Source organism: Natrix helvetica (assembly GCF_964273705.1).
Source record: "Natrix helvetica genome assembly, chromosome: 16".
NCBI classification, from domain to species: Eukaryota; Metazoa; Chordata; class Lepidosauria; order Squamata; family Natricidae; genus Natrix; species Natrix helvetica.
The window spans coordinates 1,903,437-1,921,981 of NC_138563.1; the positions used below are offsets into that span (position 1 = coordinate 1,903,437).

The 18,545-nt window shown below is 54.0% G+C and overlaps 3 protein-coding genes across 8 annotated transcripts; 2 read left to right on the plus strand and 1 right to left on the minus strand.

Annotated features, from left to right (window-relative positions):
• The first annotated feature begins 77 nt into the window (after positions 1-77).
• TDRKH (tudor and KH domain containing) lies at positions 78-8,811 on the plus strand. 5 transcript variants are annotated; one of them, XM_081968096.1, is made up of 14 exons: positions 78-206; positions 1,141-1,281; positions 2,134-2,240; positions 2,334-2,523; positions 3,412-3,551; positions 4,400-4,700; positions 5,025-5,194; positions 5,288-5,454; positions 6,061-6,128; positions 6,313-6,464; positions 6,543-6,641; positions 7,392-7,428; positions 7,711-7,772; positions 8,372-8,811. In XM_081968096.1, exons 2-13 carry the CDS (start codon positions 1,152-1,154, stop codon positions 7,752-7,754), a joined length of 1,605 nt encoding a protein of 534 aa, XP_081824222.1. In that variant the 5' UTR covers positions 78-206; positions 1,141-1,151; the 3' UTR covers positions 7,755-7,772; positions 8,372-8,811. The 5 variants fall into 5 exon arrangements, with proteins under 5 accessions (XP_081824222.1, XP_081824223.1, XP_081824225.1 ...); XM_081968097.1 differs by having other exon boundaries at positions 185-301; XM_081968099.1 differs by lacking the exon at positions 78-206 and adding an exon at positions 306-329 and having other exon boundaries at positions 2,134-2,198.
• Positions 8,812-9,179: 368 nt separating this feature from the next.
• Positions 9,180-11,851, minus strand: OAZ3 (ornithine decarboxylase antizyme 3; the record flags this gene model as incomplete). The annotated part of the gene is made up of 5 exons (XM_081967888.1): positions 9,180-9,325; positions 9,994-10,079; positions 10,668-10,843; positions 11,249-11,333; positions 11,832-11,851. The coding sequence occupies 5 exons, from the start codon at positions 11,849-11,851 to the stop codon at positions 9,180-9,182; spliced, it is 513 nt and encodes a 170-aa protein (XP_081824014.1).
• Positions 11,852-12,616: 765 nt separating this feature from the next.
• MRPL9 (mitochondrial ribosomal protein L9) lies at positions 12,617-17,579 on the plus strand. 2 transcript variants are annotated; one of them, XM_081968122.1, is made up of 7 exons: positions 12,617-12,973; positions 13,983-14,142; positions 14,581-14,705; positions 15,134-15,184; positions 15,558-15,659; positions 16,655-16,738; positions 17,217-17,579. In XM_081968122.1, the coding sequence occupies exons 1-7, from the start codon at positions 12,632-12,634 to the stop codon at positions 17,346-17,348; spliced, it is 996 nt and encodes a 331-aa protein (XP_081824248.1). In that variant the 5' UTR covers positions 12,617-12,631; the 3' UTR covers positions 17,349-17,579. The 2 variants fall into 2 exon arrangements, with proteins under 2 accessions (XP_081824248.1, XP_081824249.1); XM_081968123.1 differs by lacking the exons at positions 16,655-16,738; positions 17,217-17,579 and adding an exon at positions 16,792-17,176.
• Positions 17,580-18,545: the final 966 nt, after the last annotated feature.

Consider the following 18,545-nt stretch of genomic DNA (forward strand, 5'->3'; position numbering starts at 1 on the left):
CCCTTTCTCTCTCTTTCCCCCGCTCGTTCGTTTCCCGATTGGCTGCTCCTTTCCGACTCCCCCACCACCCGTCGGCAGCTAGCCGTCTCTCCGCCGATTGGCTGAAAGGCTGGCGCGCGGGGGAAAAGAGGGCGGAGCGAGAGGTTATAAATAGAGGGTCCCGCAAAGGCGGAGCGCTGGGACTGCGGGAGGAGGCGGCTGGGGAGGTATGGTCCGCTCGCTGTGGGCGGGGCGAGGACCGCGGGGAGCGTCCCCGGGATGCTGGCCTGTTTGCAAGGAAGCTTCTTGGAATAAGAGACCGGTTTGCATTATTGGCATGCAAAATAAGGGTGGGAAAGAAGGCGCATTCCATTCCCAAAAAAACGGGGGGAAGACCTCCCCCTCCCCAATATCTCTGCACCCTAAATGAGGAGGAGGAGGAGGAGAAAAAAGTGGAGAGAGGGAAAGAGCGGCGAAGACACCCCCCCCAAACCAAGGCCAGGGCGAAAGGGGGGGAAAAAAACCTTCCCTTTCTCGTTTTGCAATGGGGGAGTGGGGGGAAATGGAGCTTCCAGAGGCAGGAGCAGTCTATCGGCTTCCCAAGGGGAAGGAGGGAGAGGGGAGGAAATAAGCCAAGCTGCAATGGGGTGCAATGGCCCAATTTCCACCCTCCTCCCACCACCACCAAAAACTTCCTAATTGTTTAGAATTTAGAGTTGGGGTGGGGAGGATATTCCCCGTGGGGGAGGGGGTGTGTGTGTGTGTCCATGCGTGGGTTTGCATCGAGGGGAGGAGCCTGCATTAGACTCCACCCCCCACTGCTTTTCGGGGGGGGGGGGTTCTGGGTTTCGCCTTTCCTGCAAGATTTGCAAAAAGAAAGAAAAAGGCCAGAATTGCAATCTGGGAAATAAAAGGGATCCTCTCTTATGTTCTGCAAGGGAGGGGGGGGGGAGAGAGAGAGATGCAGGCCTGGGTGGATTCCCTGGAGATCTACTGGCTTCCTTCCTTCCCTCCCTCCTACCAGAGAGAGACACTGAGCCCCTTTAAATGGCCTGGAAGCCAAATTCTTTACAAGCAACCTAATTGGGGGTTTTTTTTCTGCCTCCCTCCCACCCCAAAAACATTCTGAACTCCCCCCCCCCCCACAACCACCCCCTGGAGGTTGCAGAGCCATGGCTGACCAACGCAGTCCTTGGAGCGGGGAAAGCCTGACCGGTCTCCAGAAGTTCGCTCTGGTCCTTGGCATTCCAGCTAGTGCTGCTATCCTTTACATTTTGTACCGCCAGTACAGGGAGGAGCAAGGTGAGTGTGCCAGCGACACCCCCCCCCCACCCCACCCTCATCTTGCAATATGGAAAAAAGCCCCCACCCCTAACTGAATCCCGGGGGAGGGATTCCTGCCAGCCAAACCTTCACTTCACCACAGGGGGATGAGGATGCTTTACCCATGTCCCTCCCTCCTTCCTTCCTGGGGGGGGGGAGGAGAGGGAGAGTCTTCCTGAGGTGGGGGCTTGGAGAAGGAAGAGGGTGGGGTGGAGTAGAAAAAGAGGAAGGGGGTGTTGTGTGGACCCTGATCTGTGGAAGGAAGAGCCAGTTTGGGCTGGGGGATTAAGGCAGCCGGCTAGAAACTGGGAGACAGTGAATTCTAGTCCTGCCTTAGTTGCAAAACCTGGCTGGGGGATTTGGGACCAGTCACTGGGAGACTGGGAGCTCTAGTCCCACTTTAGGCACTGAAGCCCCCCTGCAAGGTGACTTTGGGCCAATTACTAGGAGAGAGTGAATTCTAGTCCCGCCTTAGCCATGAAAGTTGGCTGGGGGGGGGGGGGGCTGGGTCAGTCCCTCTCTCACCCAGCCTAGCCCACCTCGCAGGGTGGTTGTTTTTTGTTGTGGGAGGGGGAAATAAGGGGAAGAAACCTGCCATGAGTTATGTGTAAAAAATAATAAAAGTGGGATATAAATAAAATGACTAATTTTTTGTGGGGGGGGGGGAGAAACCCTCTAGCACGTTTGCACAGGTTTTAAGGGCGGGGTGGGGCCTTTTGTACACCTTCATTTTCCAGGAGGTTCAGGCACCTCCTATAAGTGGGGAGGGGGATTTCTCAGATCTTCAGCTTTCTTTCTTTTTTCTCGGCCGCCCCCCTCCCCACCCCCCAGACGAGCGCATCACTTTTGTGGGCGAGGAAGAAATCGAATTCGTGCTGAAGGTCCCCCAGGAGGCGGTGAGATTCCTGCTCGGGCGCCAGGGGGCCAAGGTGAACCAGGCAAGTGGGGGAAGGTGGGGAGGGGCCTGCCGGAAACCCCTGGAAGCTGGGCGAGCACCCCCCCCCAAAAAAAGAATATTTCCCTCCCCGCAGCTGCGGAAGGACACTCATGCCCGCATCAACGTGGACCTGGAGGAATCCGGCGAGGAGCGGCTGATCCGCATCTCGGGGTCCCCCGTCGAGGTGTGCAAGGCCAAAGCCGCCATCCACCAGATCCTGGAGGAGAGCCTTCCCGTGGTGGAGAAGATCTCCGTCCCCAATCGAGCCATCGGCCGCATCATCGGTACGTCTTTCTTCCCCGGGAGCCCTTGAAAGCTGGGGGGGCCGCGAGGGTTGGTGGTCTGTTAGCCGGCCGAGGCCGCGCTGGGCTCCCGAGAGAGGTTGGGTTTTGCGTGGTTTTGGGGGAGCTGGGATTTGGAAAAGGGGGGGGGGGGGAAGCCTAGCACTGATGGCGTTGCTTAGTTTGGTAATGAAACGTCTGCCAGGAACAAACCCCAGTCTTCATCCTTGCAAACTGCACTCCCCTCTGGCACTGATGATGTTCCCTCGTTGGGTGGTGAAACGTCCCCAAGGACATCACAGTTTCTTATCATGTGTTCTCGTCTTCCTCTTCTGCTTCTCGTCCTCTCCTTTATTCTCCTCCTCCAAACGCTCCTTTCTTTTTAGCCCTGATGCCATTCCTCCGTTGGGTCACGAAACGTCTGCATGGAAACCAGCAAGCTCAGAGAGCACCAAGGGCCCCCCCCCCAGTCCTTTTCTTCCTCCTCCTCTTCCTCTTCTGTTCCTCGTTGTCCTTATTATCCTTCTCCAAACCCCCACTCCCCTTTAGCCCTGATGCCATTGCTCCGTTGGGTCACGAAATGTCTGCATGGAAACCAGCAAGCTCAGAGAGCACCAAGGGCCCCCCAGTCCTTCTCTTTCTCCTCCTCCTCCTCTTCCTCTCCCGCTTCTCGTTGTCCTTATTATCTTTCTCCAAACCCCCACTCCCTTCTAGCCCAGATGCCATTCCTCAGCTGGGTCACGAAACGTCTGCACGGAAACAAACCCAGCGCACACACAGCACCATAGATCCCATGGGGGGTGTGTGTGTGTTGTTCCTAGACGTGGGAAACTCCCCTTCCCCTTTTTTTCCCCCCTTTGTCCCTCACTGCTGCTGTCGCTCTTCCTCCAGGGAAGGGTGGGGAGACGGTGAGGTCCATCTGCCGGAGCACCGGGGCCAAGATCGACTGCAACCACGACGGGCAGGGCGCCCTGTCGCTCACCCGCCTCGTCACCATCTCCGGGACTCGCAAGGAGGTCCAGGCTGCCAAGGTGAGAGCTTTGCCAGGCTGAGTTTTTCTCCTCCCCAACCTCGCGCCCTCTGAGCATTATGGTTCAGGTAGTCCTCGACCTACGGCCACAATTGAGCCCAAAATCTCTTGTCGCTGAGTGAGACATTTGTTAAGATGCTGACTTAACAATTCTCTTGACTTTCCTTCCTGTTCTAATGACCCCATAATCCCTGGCGGGGTGGATTACCAACCAAATGGAGCTAGCAGAGTGTTTTAATGGCCAGATGCCTTTCCCGTTGCCAGTGTGGAGTTTTGTTCGGCAGATAATATTCTCATTCTGCCCAGAGAGAGAAATCTCTGCCTCTCCCTGGGATCGAACTCACAAGCCTCCTGACTGTGAGGCGAGAGGCTCCACCACTAGGCCGCCCCACCGCTCAATTTTTCTGACGTTTGTTGCCTGATGGTTGTTAAGCGATTCGCTCCAGTTAAGTTAGGAACATGGTTATTTGGAGAATCCGTTCTGTTGACCAGAAGGTCGCAAAAGGGGATCATATAATCCACCTGGTTGAATTGTGTTGGAGACTTTTAAATTTGTCCCTTGGATGGACCCCTTAGGGAGAGGGTCGCTGAGGTTGCCCCCTCCCTCGTTTGAGAGTGGCGGGGAGGCGACTTTCCTGCACCTCTGGGAAGTGATGGGGCCTACCTCGTAAGGGCGTTGTGTAAAAACAGCACACAGTTCCTTCCAGGCGTTCGAGACTACAGTTCCCATTATCCTCAGATGGCCCAGCTGGAGGGAATCCAGGGCCGATGGAGAACGGGAATTAGGGGCCCTAAGGGCCGGGGGGGCTTGGGGGCCGGCACTCCCCCTGACCCATTTTCTGCCGGCAGGAATTGATCCACGAGAAACTGTCGGAGGACGAAGCTTTCCGCAGTAAGTTGTTGCAATCGGTGTCGGCGCGCACACAACGGAAGCAGCCGCTGGGCACCCGGAGGGAGATGGTGGCGGCCGGCGACTCCAGTCAGCAGCCTTATTCGCACGCGGAAACTCACAGTCGGACGCTGGAAGTGGAGTACCTCCGCCGAGAGGCTGGTGATGGGCCACCGGAATATCCCTCGGGGGATCCCCCGGAGCCGAGCGGAGCAGAGTCCCCAGAAAACCCCCGGCCTGCCCCGAGCTCCGCCGTTGAATGTGAGCAACAAAATTGAGGGTAGACTGCTTTGGGGCCTGGTGGATCGGACCAGGTGTCGCAACTTAATACGACAGTTCACTTAGTCATATCGAATCGAAATTCAGACGCTTGGCAGCTGACTCGTACTTACGGCGGTTGCAGCATCATTCCGCCCTCCCCCCCCTTTCCCGGGTCACACGATCTTCTTTGACAACCTCCTAACGAGCAAAGTCAGTGAGGAAAGCCGGGTTCCCAAAGGCCGCAACATGGGGCAAAACTCAGTGAAACCCAGAAATGTCGGGTGCAGACCCCCTGCCCCTAACCCATCCCCCTTGCCTCTCCAGTCCCCAGCCCGGATTTCAGCCTCCACACCAAAGATCACCTGGAGGTCTACGTCTCGGCCTCCGAGAACCCGGGCCATTTCTGGATCCAGGTAATCGACGCAAAGGCGCTCCAACTGGACAAACTCATCCAGGAGATGACAAAATACTACGAGAACAACGATCGTGGCGAGGTGAGCCAGCCCGCCCACCCCCTCCAGATGTGGGGAGTTGGAGGAAAACCCTAACTTTCCGTCACCCTTCCTGTCTCTCCCTTCCCCCCCAAGCTGGAAAGCGTGCAGGTGGGGGACATTGTAGCCGCCTACTACCCCGAAGACCGTTCCTGGTATCGGGCCGAGGTCCTGGGGACCTTGGACAACGGGAACCTGGATATTTATTACGGGGATTTTGGGGACAACGGAGAGGCGCCCCTCAAGAAGCTGCGGCTGTTGCGGTAAGGGGCAGATCGGGGGTGTCATCGTCCCTCCAACGAGGGATCGGGAAATTCGGGACCCCGGTGGGCATCGCCGAGAACGAGAAGCTGGAGGGGTTGGGTTTTGAAGCTCTCGGAGGACATCAGTTGGGTTCGTCCAGCCGGAGCAAACCGCCGTTGGCCAGGGCAATGTGATAACGGCGACGTGCATGTAGTCCTTGACTTAACGCCCGCTTGCTTAGTGACCGAAGTTTCCACGGTGCTGAAAAAAGCAACTCGCGGCTGTTTCCCCCCACTTAAGCTCAGTTGCAGGAAGTCCCCCTGGCCACGTCATCAAACTTCGGATGTTTGGCAACTGGTTCACATTTACGACCGGGGTCGCTGTGTCTCCAGGGATCATGTGATTGCCTGTTGCGGCCTGGCATTTTGGGGGGGGGGGGCACAGATTCAGTTAATTACCGTGTAACTAACTTAACCACAGTGATTTCTCTTAGTGACTGCGGTGAGAACGTCAGATTATTGGGACGAGAATTGGGATAGGGGAGCCCGGATTGGGGTCTTCTGATCCTCCTCTTAACCTCATTTCCCCCTTTCCCCCCCCCTTTTTTTTTTTTTGTGGGGCTGAAGGAGTGATTTCCTCGGCCTCCCCTTCCAGGCCCTTGAGTGCAGCTTGGCCGGTGTGGCCCCCACTGGTGGTGAGTCCCTCCATCTTCCTTTCTGTGGAATTCTGGGAGTTGAAGTCCGCCCATCTTAAAAGCTGCTGGCTGAGGAATTCTGGGAATTGAAGTCCGCCAAGCTTTTGCAAGGGCAGTGGGGACCCTCGATAGAAATGTAACTCAACTTCTGGCCTTGCCCTCCTCCAATGGCTTCCTGCCCCAGGGTCACATTGGGAAGAAGCCGCCCTGGACGAGTTTGACCGCCTGACCCACTGCGCCCAGTGGAAACCGGTGTTTTGCAAGATCTGCACCTACATGCGCGTGGGCGACAACTTGCGGCCGTACGTCCGCTTGTTCCAGCCCGCCGACGGGCAGGTGAGACTCCAATTGCGGCTTTCGAGGTGAGGACTACCCCACTGCGCTCGGATTTTCAGCCCGGCTTCTCTCCCCCAGTTTGTCGATGTGGGAGAGGAACTGATCCGGTTGGGCTACGCAGTGCGGAAGTTGTCGGACAAAGACGGAGACGTCTCGAGAGAGCTGCCCAGGAGCTTGGTTGGTAACGGGTCCGGCCTCTTTTGGGGGGGGGGGGGGTTAGGTGATTTGGCAAGTAGGTGGCTAGTCCACCGGAGGTCTACGTTGCAGTGGGTGAGGATAGGATAAGGGTGGATTAGGATAGGAATAGGAAAGGAGGAGAGGAGGGAACGGAAGAGGAAAGGAAAGAACAAAAGGGAAGGGAGAGGAAGAGGAAAGGAAAAAGAGGGAAGAGGAAAGGAAAGAACAAAAGGGAAGGAAAAAGGGGAGAGGAAGAGAAAAGGAAAAAAGAGGGAAGAGGAAAGGGAAGAGGGCTGGAAGGGACTTTAGAGGTCTTCTAGTCCAACCCACCCCCCACACCAGACAGGAGTTTTTGAATAGAAAAAATAAGCATGCTCTTGTTTGTCGTGAAAGAGAAGAGCTCAGGTTGTTGTTTTTTGCCTGTTGCGTTGGTGGGGGGGGGGGGCACCAAGACCTGCCATCAATCGTGCAAAGATTTGGGACGGGGCCCTTCCTTTTTTCTTTTTCAAGATTTTTCTTTCATTCAATAGTACGCTAAAACACACACACTTCGAAAAGTCCCCAAAACAAAAAACTCCAAACAAAAGAAAACAAAACGCAAAACATTTTTTAAAAGGTGCGTTTAAAAAATAAAAACCACCCATACATAATATGCATGTTATTCCCCCCCCCCCTCCCAATTGAATACAGATTAATATATTATTACAATGTTAATTCCTGTTCTTTACGAAACTTTGCTTGTCTCCGTAGGAAATCTGTAGAGGGATTTCGTCGGAGAACTTATCCGGTACGCAGTCCTGAGGAGATATGCCACTCGGCTTGTCCTGCCCCACCCTGCGTGGGGTCTTTCGACAACCACATCCCAAGGACCCACAACTGCAGAGGGCCACGGCTGGATTGATTAAAGAGCAACTGGCGTTTTTCTTCCAACCCACTTTTGCGTCCCCTGCTGGCTATAACAAATCCCTGACCACCTGCGGGATCCTTCTCCCAACGCCCCCCACCCCACCCCCTTTTCCTACCCTCCACCCCCACCCAAAATGCCAATCTTGTCTCTTGCATCCCGCAGAGATCGCCTCCATGTCGGAAGGGGACGACTCAGTGATGCTATGAGCCTCCAAAGGCAGGCAGGTGAGGAGTAAAGTTTGTGGTGATTGTGCACCAAGAATAAGTTGGGCTTGGATGGCTCGGTCCCAATCTGGGGGGGGGGGGGTCTTTGAATTTTGCAGACCCCTCCCACTCCAGATTTAAAAGTCAAGGACTCAAAAGTTCTCGGGAAATGTGTTTTTTTTCAGAGCCATTTGGGGCGTTGAAGGTCAACGTAGCTGCGTCCATCTACCGTGTTTCCCCGAAAATAAGACAGGGTCTTCTTTTGACCCCCGAAATAAACACTTTTGGGGGAGGTCTTATTATTTTTGAGGTGCTGGAGGCGGCGAGCGTGGTCACCTCATGGCTGCTGCTGTGTTGAAGTATTTTCAGGGAGGGCTTATTTTGGGAGGGATTTTAGCGCATGCTAAAAGTCCAATGGGGCTTCTTATCCAGGGAGGTCTTATTTTTGAGGAAACGGGGTACCATTTAGAAAAAAATTAATCCATGATGGCTTGGTCTAAACCAGGTTCCTCAGCTCCAAAATTTGGAGGCTGGCTTAATTGCAATTTTTTTTTCTTTTACCCCCAGAAAGTAGATCTTAAAACTTCTGCCCATTTTTTTCCCTCTTTCCTTTCCTGCAGATTTGCCGAAAGATTTATTTCTTGGAGAGGAGGGCCACAGAAAGATCCCACCCGCCGGAGAGTCCGTTGGGAATCTTGCAGGGGATGTGCCAGCCCCTCCCCCAGCAAACCCTCTGCATACCCCCCAAAAAAAGGGGGGGGGGGCTTCTACTAGCACGGTTTGGCTACGTTGGGTAGCTTTTGAATGTGATGCTTGAGTTTTCATCAAGTTTCAGCCACCTGTATGGCCATTTCTGTGGGAAAGTTGCGGGAGGGGGCTGGCTCTGTTTCTGCCCCCCCTCCCCCCCAAAAAACCCGAGTTTATGTTCACGTTGGACAGTTAAAGACCCTGACTCCATCCTTCATTTTTGTAACGATGAGATGGCTGCAGGGGCCGAGATGTCTTGGTTTATATATAGATATAGATATAGATTGTCTGAAATAAAGGCTTGTGTTTAGGATTTCTCTCCCGAGTCAAAACTGCAAGCAGGGAGGTGTGTGTGTGTAGGGGGGGGGGAGATTTAACCCCTTGGAGGGGTCAGAATTGTGGCTTGTGGGGAGAAGGACGTAGCCGCAAACCGAACTCGGTTTGTGTCCGGATGGGATGGAAGATTTGGAGGGCAGAAAGGGATGGTGAGGTTCTCCCCTACCGTAACTTCCTACCCTCCCCTCCCCGGTTCTTATCACCTGCTAAGCTTTTATGCCACTTTAATGCCTTTTTGGGGGGGCTCTGAAATCACGCTGCTCCAAAGGGGAGGGGTGGCAGGGGGTGGGGGTAGTCCCCATTGGCACTGCCCTCCCCCTGCTCTTCGGACCCCCCGCGAGAGGGTCATTCCATCTTTGGTGAGGGATTCCAGCCGAGATCACGTTCCAGGGGGTAAGCCATGAAGATGGTGTTTTCCCAGGGGGGCAGGCCAGGGTAGTCGGGGGTCACGAGTTCGAAACCCAAGAAGCCGAAAGCTCGTAGCAAGTTGCCTTAAGAGAGAGAAAGGGGGGGGGATTAGCGGGTGCAGGGATGGCTACCTGAGCTTCTTCGCGGGCTGGGATTTTAATCGAGATTCATCACTTTGCCCCCTTCTGCCTCTTTTGGCCTGCTGGGAAAGTGCAGGCAGACCAGTGTTCGTTCAGTGACGGCTTGATGCTACTACGGCACTAAAGAGAAGTGACTTAGGTATGGGGTTTTTCCAAGACTTAACAACCGTCGTAGCCTTCCTCGCATTCACAAAATCAAAATCAGCAACTGGTTCGTATTTATGACGGCCGCAGCGTCCCGAGATAACGGGATTCCTCTTTCGTGATCTCAACGGGGAAGACCGATCCACTTAACAACTTTCTGACCGCTGCAGGAAGGATTCGCTTAAAAACCGTGGCAACAGAAGGTCTGGAAATGGGGCAAATCTCGCTTCGACACGTGTCTCGCTTAGCAGCGAGGGCCATAAAGCCAAAGGATTTTTAGGCAGCCTGTTTTGGGAGAGCATCGGTCGCCTTCCAATTTTATTCTTAACAAATTCTCCTTTTTTATATATAATTGGGATTAACGAGGCATTCGCAACCCCATATTTTTCTACCCAAGGCTTGGAAAATTCGCTCCCGGGCCAAAAACCCACCAGGATAAAAGTGCAAAAGAAAGTTCTTATTTTTACCTCGGTCTCGCCGCGCCTTGTCGAAGTTCACCAGCACCTGCTCTGCGCCCGTTTTTTCTTCAATGTATTCCAGCGTGGCGGTCAAGCTACGGGATCAGACAGACGGTCAGCGATTTTGAGTTTTATAACAACACAATCTTGCCAGGGAAAGATTTCTGACTCTCCTGATCAAATCCTTCACGGAAAAAACTGGCGACTTCTGGAAATCGAGCCCACGCAGGCCGCCCTCGACTTACGACCAGAATTTCCCTGGCTGTTCTTAAGCGAGTCGCATCTGAGTTTTGCAAACAATTACGAAGCAAATCACTGTTAAGTTGTTAAATGAGCAACCACAGGACGTCGCAACCATCATATGTACAGGCTGGTTATCTGAATTTTGATCCCATGGGGGATGCTGAGATGGTCATAAGTTTGAGGATTGGTCGCAGGTCGCTTTTTTCAGTGTCGTAAACTCGATCACTAATCGAATGGCTGTAAATTGAGAGCTAGAGAAACTAGCAGTAGGGAGCAAGAAGGAACTTGCTTTCTGGATTCCTATTGGTGAGTTGCTAAGGTTTCTTGAGAACTAGCAACTTGCTTCCTATATCTTAAACCAAACTTTGGCTCTTTCCCCTTGGTTCAAAAACGCCACCTGTTTTCCCCCTGTATTTTAAACACGGGTTTTACCCCCTCACCTTTCCCGGCTGTTGAAATCCAGTGCCCGTCGAGGGGTGTCCAGGAAAAGGGTGCGTCCCTGCAGAAGGCCATGCCAATGGCTGGCACCCTGGCTGCCGCGGGCGAAGTGGAAATCTAACTGCACTGGCCGATCAGGGTGTTGATGGACGCTAGCAAAAACTGTGAGGTTGGCAGCCTGCAATGAAATACCGGTTGGGCGATTCAGACGTTAACAGTGAAACGTTTGCACGCTTCTTACATTTAAATATTTCCTTTTTATTTTACTTTTTTTTTAAAGCACTTGCCTGCTTCTAAGGGAGAATCCTAATAGGCCGGCAGTGTAAAAAGTGGGATTTATTTTCAAATTGACAACTTTTAAGGTGGCTGGACTTCAACTAGAAGTTCTGGGAGTTGAAATCCAGTCACCAGTTGTTTTAAAGTTGGCACGTTTGAAAAAAGCAGGCTCTTCCCAATAGATCAGCACTAAGCTTGTTGATCAGAAAGGTTGGCACTTTGGCGGTTCGAATCCCTAGCCCCGTGTAACGGAGGGAGCTCCCGTGACTTGAAACGGAGGTGTTTTTTTTTTTTGTAGATCTCTGACCTTGTAGATCTCAGTCGGGCTCAGCCAGTCTGACGGGCCGCTGGGGCCGCGCCGGTTGGGGCTGGCGCCCTCAAACTCAGGAGCACTGCGGGCAGTAGCGAGGACGGGTGCTCAAAGTTTCAGGGACGGCAAGGGCTGCCCTGGAGAAGAGGAGAAGAGAAAAAGTGACATAATTTTCCATTTCGTAAAAAAATATATATTTTACAATAATTACATTTTATAATAAATTATATTTTCTTTAGCCCCACCCCACCCCCCACCCCAAGCTGCAAACATTGAGCAGGTTTGCAAAGCGTGTGCGAAATCAGTGAGTTCAGAAAGGTTGGCGGTTCGAATCCCTAGTACAGGTCTCCTGTGAGAGAAGGGGGTTGGACTAGATGACCTCCAAGGTCCCTTCCAACTGTGTTCTGTATTCTGATCGGCGGGGGGTTGAACTAGATGGCCCCCAAAATCCCTTCCAACTCTGCTAGTTTTCCTCAGCCAGCAAGCATCCCTGGGACCCAAACGGGGAAATTGTTGGCTTAGCCTCGAGGGAGCCAGTTGTGACGGGCAGCGGTGCCCAGGTGGCGCTGCGGAGGCTCACTCGCTGTTTGAGGGGGTCATTTTTCCTGGAGGGCGAAGTTGGGATGAAGCTCTAAGGGGGGGTCCAAGCAGGCTTAGCGTCGCCCCAAAGCAGGCAGCGAGGTCCCTGGGTGGTCTCTGGCTCTTGGGTGGCTTCTGAGTGGCCCCTGAGGGTCAGAAGCCCCAAGTCAGAAGCCCCATTGTGACCCGGCGGCCCCAGACCAGCAACAGACTCCCCCATTGTGACCATGATGCTAAGCTCCTCCCACTTCTGGCCCCTCCCATGGTGGCTTGTCTACATGTCCCCTCTCGAAGCTGGTTCGAAACCGGTTTATGGGGAGGGGTGGGATTGCTCGATGGGTCGCTCCATTTATAACCCCTTTTTCTGCCACTTGGAGGGGGGGTGTTTTCAAAGATTAAAAGACAACGGGGGTTGTGGGAAAGGAAAATACTCTGTACATGCTCAGAGACACGGTGCCTTTGGGGAAATCCTTTCTGCGTTGGAAGGAAATAAGCATTTTGTAAACAGCCCCGCCCCATCCCAAATTAAGAGGATCTTTGGGGCATTTCTCGCATTCAGGAGGGAAAGTACTCTGTACATGCTCAGAGACACTGCTTTCTTGTTTGGCAAAGAGCCCTCTGCGCATGCTCAGCCTGCTCCTTCACTACTACCACTCTGTTACACCTTTGCATCCAGGACTAGGTGGCAGGATGCCTTTTCTCTGCGACGCAGCCCTCTTCACATGCTCAGAAACCCTTTCACTCCCACCCCATTAAAGCTTTGCATCCATGCAGCGGGGGGGGGGGAGAGCCACTCTGAGCATGCCCCAAAACAACCAGCCCTGTATTGAGAAAGCAAGCCCTCCCCCGCCCCGCCTCTCGGTGTCCCTCCGGCCCGGCCGAGCCAAAAGCCGGAGCCTGCCGTGGCGCCGCCGCCCGCGGGAAGAGTACCATGCCCGGCAGGTGGCCCTAGGCCAGAGCGGGGCTTGGTCGCGGCCTGGCGGGCTTCGGCGCCTGCGCAATCGGCGGGGAGGGGGCGGGGCCTGCGGCAGGGTGGCGGGAGCTATGATGGCGGCGGGGCTTCTGTGGCGGGCGGTGCGGGGGCCTCCAGCGGGGTCTCTCCCCTTTCTCCCTCTCAGGGGGCTGCACCTCTCGGCCCCGCGGGTGAGCGCGGCAGGGAGAGCCGGGAGGGACCCTCCGGGGTGCGGTCCGGCGAGGGAGGGCGGGATAGCTCTGGTGGGGAGGAGGAAAGGATGGGAGACCACCAGGAGAGAACGGCGGCCATGCAGCGCATGGGGGGGGGGGGGCTGTGCAGGAGAGTTATTGCGATGCTGAACCAAGGCCAAAGAGGAGGATGGGTGTGTGTGTGTGTGGCTTGGGAGAGGCTGGGTCGTCTGAATGCCATCAATCAAAGGGGGCACACCAGAATCCTAGGGCTGGAAGGGACCTTGGAGGTCATCTAGTCCAGCCCCCAAGGCAGGAGAACTTATTCCATCCTGGACAAAGGGCCGTCCTGGACACGGAGAAGATGGAAGGAAGGAAAACAAAAAGAGGAAAAGAAGAGAGAAGGGGGTGGAGGGGAAAGGAGGGAAGAAAAGAAAAGGAGGGAGATTGTTGGAAGGAAGGAAGGAGATGGGTGGATAGATAGGGAAAGAAGGAAAAAGGGAGAGAGGAGGGAAGAAGGAAGGAAAGGGGAGGGAAAGGCGAAAGGAAAAAGAAGAGGAAGGAGAAGGAAGGGGAGGAAAAGGAGAGAAGGAGAAACGAAAGAAGAGAAAAGGAGATATGGTTGCATGGAAAGAAGTAGAGAAAAAGGAGGAAGGAGAAAAGGAGAAATGGAGGGAGGGAAGATGGAAAGAGGAAAGGAAAAAGAAAGGAGAGATGGAGGGAGAGAGGAGGGAAGGACGAGAAAGAAGGAAAAAGAAACCCTGCAGCTTGCTAGATTCACCTGGAGGTTGGGGGTGGGGGGTCCCCAGTCAGCCCCCCTCGGCCTCCTCCAGACACCCCCCCCCCAACTCCCCATCCTGGGACTTCGGCCCGGCTGCTTCACGTCCACATGGCAAAAGTCCTGCATCCCCCCCACCCCAAGTAGCTAAAAATCTCTGTGAAATAAATTCCTCATATTTGGGGGAAGGGGGCTGCATCCGAGACCTTCCCCGACTTCTCTGCCTTGCAGGAGACGGTCATCGTGGAGCGCTGGTGGAAAGTCCCGCTGGGAAAGAAAGACAGGGAGCCCCGCATCAAACACTCCCGCTTCCGCGTCTTCCGCCTGCTGGAAGACCTCAAACACCACCCCAAGGAGCCCCTCGAACTCATCCTCACCGAACCCGTGGAAGGTACGAGACCCTCCTGGCCGCTGAGCAGGGCGTCCTCGACCTACGACCGTCAGGGAGCCCGACGCAGACCTGCCTTAAGCTGAGTTTGGCCGCCTTTCACGGCCTTCCCTGCTGCCGTTGCTAAACGAATCCCGGCAGAGGCTCGGCGACTCATACGGTCGTTAAGCGAAGCGGACGTTGAGGTTGCAAAAGGGGTATCACACGGCTCCTGGGATGCTTGCAGACGTCATAAATACGAGCCGGCGGCCAAATCTTGGCTTAATTTGGATTACTTACATGGTCGCAAGTGTGAAAAACAGTTGTAAGTCGCTGTTTCCGGTGCCGTGGTAACTTTGAATGGTTGTTTAGTGCCGTTGTAAGTCGAGGGCACACACACACAGACACACACACACACACAGAGCCTGCCTCCAATTTATTCTCTCTCATCTCGATTTGCAGACGTTGGGAACCGGGGCGAAACCGTCTTTGTCCACCGATCTTTCGGCCGTAACCACCTCCTACTCCACAATCGGGCCGTTTACGCCTCTCCCGAAAACAAGAAATTTTTCGAGGAGGAAAACCGAGTAAGTTTGCTCCCGGATTTGGGCTCCCGTAGGCAGCCTAAATTTGCACGCTGAGCTTGTCGATCAGAAAAAGTCGGCAGCTCGGCGGTTCGAACCCCTAGCGCCGCGTAACGGAGTGAGCTCCCGTGTCTCGTCCCGGCTTCTGCCAACCGAGCCGCTCGAAAGCACATGAAAATGCGAGTAGAAAAACAGGAACCACCTTTGTTGGGAAGGGAACAGCGTTCTGGGTGCCTTCGGTGTTGAGTCATGCCGGCCACATGACCACGGAGACGTCTCCGGACAGCGCTGGCTCTTCGGCTTTGAAACGGAGATGAGCAGCGCCCCCTAGAGTTGGGAACGACTAGAATGCGTGTGCGAGGGGAACTTTTACCTTTTATGGAACATGAGAGAGAGAAAAAATCTTTATTTTTTTCCCTCTTCTCTTTTAGTTACGTGAAGAGGGGAAGCTGCCGAGGTTACAAACCCACAGCGGTAGGAAGGTAAGAAGATCTATCTATCTATCTATCTATCTATCTACCTACCTACCTACCTACCTACCTACCTACGTACGTACCTATCTTATCTATCTATCTCTTATCTATCTATCTTATCTATCTATCATCTATCCATCTAGAAGTGCCACTACAGCAGGGTATATAACGTCCTCTCTCCCAAAATTTGAATTTTACTCGTATTCCTTCCTTTCTCCTAAAACCTAAGCTGTTGCTAGCAAATCCAGAGCTGTGTATATATATATATATTTCAGGTTTTTTAAAAATCATTTCTGGTCCTGCTTTGGAAGAACTTCAGCTAAAAGAGCTGGGTTCTCATAAACTCCTTCCCTTTAGTTGACCAAATGTCTGTTTCCTTTAGACCGTCCGGTTCCTGAAGAATTGCACCCTGGAGATCGGCGTGAATGAGTGCGACCAGTGGGAGCTAACGAAAGAAATTGTCTGCCGGCACTTCCTCCGAAATGTAAGTTTACCCGTCTGTGGGACTCTTCCCGAGCTGCATCGTTTCCCTGCAGGCGTTTCATAACCCAACAAGGGAACCTCATCAGGGCTAGAAGAGTGTGGGGTTTCCTCTTATTTTTATATACTGGCTGTCAGGGTTCCAAATAGCATCCAAAATTAAATCTGAGTCCGAGGCAAAGCATTGCTCAAAGTCCCAATTGATGAAGAGAGCCATGTTGGCACATCTGGGGAAACCCGAATCTGAAAGCTTCCCGGTTTCCCCCACCCAGTTGAAAGTTCAAGATCTTTTCCCCCACACCCCCAAGTCCATCCCGTGGTCCCATCTCCCACTGCCACGCTGGCAGTTTCCACCCATCCAGTTCCGGTCAGGTGCAGAGACAAAGGATGACCTTGGATTTCTAGAAAGAATTTCGTTATGGCTGCTTATCATCTAACTCCCGTTTTCCCCCCCAATAGAAAAGGCATGGTAGAATAATAGAAAGCGTGGCAGGCCGAAGATCCAAAAGGAAAGACGGCTGCAGGGCTGACCCTGGTGGCTTGTGTTGACGGGGGTTATTGGGAGGAGTCTTGGTGCTTTCTTGGTTAAGTGATGGTTTATTGTTAGTCTGTTTGTTTGCAGTGGTAATTCCTTGATTTTGGGGTATCGTCAAGATTGATCGCGGGGGGGGTTTAATCTCTGCTCATTTGGGGTGGCAATTGCTGGTGAGGAGGCGTTTATATATTTGTGTTGACTTAATGGAGACGTCAGCCTTAATACAGGTGGTCCTTGATTTACAAGAGTTCAGTGAGTGACTGTTCAAAGTTACGACGGCACCGGGAAAGGGGGGACTTTACGGCCGTTTTTTTCCCCCACATTTTACAACATCCCCGCTGTTATGTGATCAGAATTCCGCCTCGGGTTAGTTAGATTGGAACACAACTCGGGAACACAATTGCAAAACCCTACTTTTAAGGAGCTGCCTGTCCCCTTCCCTCCCCTGCTTCTTTTCTTTCCAGTTAGGAGTTGTAGTGCCCCCCCAGGCGCTGACTCTCCCCGAAGAACCCATCACCACACTGGGCAGCTACTGGTGCGAAGTTACGGTAAGCTCGCCCTCGGATTTTCTGCCTCTTTAAGTTTCACAGTTGTCTTGCAGACGTTTCATGACCCAGCTAGGTCACACCATCAGTGCTGGAGGGGAGGGAGAGGAGGAGGACTTGTGGGGTCCTTGCTGCTCTCCAAACTTGGTGGTTTTCTTGCAGACCAGCCAAGTTAGCACTGATCGCGTTATCTAGTTCGGTAATGAGAGGTTTGCAAGAAAAGCAGCGGAAACTTTGGCTTTTTTTCCCCTGTCCCCTCCCTGGCTTCCATACCGGCCCCAGTAGGCAGAAGGGAGCACCGGGGAGGCACCCTGAGGCTTAAAAGCCTGCCCCACTTTCTCCAAAGAGGACGGCGAAACTCTTTAACACCCCCTCCTCTCCAACAGAGCGCTGGTTTTTCGTAGTAGGAGCTCCAATTTGCTGATACGGTTCCTTTCCGGGCTTCCTTGCCCCCTTCTCTTCCCTCCCTCCCGCCCTGCAGGTTAATAGCCTCGACACCGTCCGCGTCCCTCTCTCGGTGCAGCCGTTTGCCGAACCGAAATCCAACAGCCAGCGGCTTCGGCTGGCCCAGAAGGAACCGGAAGGCGCCGGCAGAGAAGTGGGACAACCTTGAAGGCCGTCCACGGAAGAAGGGACTTTTCTCCGCGGCGCTAAAATCGGAGCTTAGGATATATATTTTTTTCTTGCCGAAGCCTCCTTTTTTGGGGAGGGGGATTTCCTTCAGCTTTGCACAGTGGGCGAAGCCAGCCGCTTTTTCGTGTCTCTTAAGCCTCGGGGGCATTGTGGGGGCGAGGGGGGGGATTCTGTTTGGGGTCCTCTGGCCAGAAGCGGGCTGCGACGTCAGGCACCCGTCAATAAAACCTCTAGTTCCGAACAGTTGCTTTTTCATGGCAACGTTGCACATCGCGCGCACCTGCGCGGTGAAGCTGAGCTGGCTCGCGTGCCACAGATTCGCCCTCCCGGCCCTCTAATGCTTGAAGCGGCGCTAATTATTCGGCTAAATCCTTCTAACTTGGTTGCGAACACAAAAAAAAGGCGTCCATTCCCACCCCAGGAAGAGTTTTCCCCCCGAGGAGGCCTGGATCTGAACTCGGGACAGGAAGAAGCGGGCTGCAACAGAGATAGCGAAAAGGACTGTTTTCTATCTTCTTTTTGGGAGGGGGGGTTAGAGGCGGTCTTTGTTCGTCTTCGCTGCCCCTTTCTTAGCCTGGCTGCCCCGCACCCCGGCGCGGCGGGCTCCTTGCGGGAAACCACAGGGGACGACGCGTCTCCCGGAATTGTCCCGTTTGCGACAATCATCCAGAGCTGGTGTGGCACAACTCTTGGTTGCATTAACAGTCCCGTCTCTGCGCCGACGGGAACAACCTGCCCCGATGTCCTGTCTCTCTTGGCACCGCGACGGGTCTGCTTCCCGTTAATTTATGCCCACCCATGCCTCTCCGCCTCCCTCCCCCAAGGGAACACAACGCGGCCAGGCCCTTCCAAAGCGCCAACGCCCCCAAGCCCACCCCTTCCTTCTGTGCCGTCCCTCCTCCGCCGGGGAAGATAACGGGAAAAGTTTGCCCGCCAGCCGCCCCTCCACCCCCGCTCTTAAGAGCAGAGGAGGGACGGCTGCCAACAATCTCATTAGGCCCCCCTACGTGAGGATGCTGGAGGAAGGGAAGGGAAGGGGGGTCCGTCCGGGATGCACCGGCAAAGCAGGGCATGAATATTCACGCCGAGCTCCGTCTGGTGCAGAAGCGCCATCCATTACAGACGGGTTGACGTCCCACCTTATCAAGGTGACTGCTGAGATAATGTCGGAAGAGCT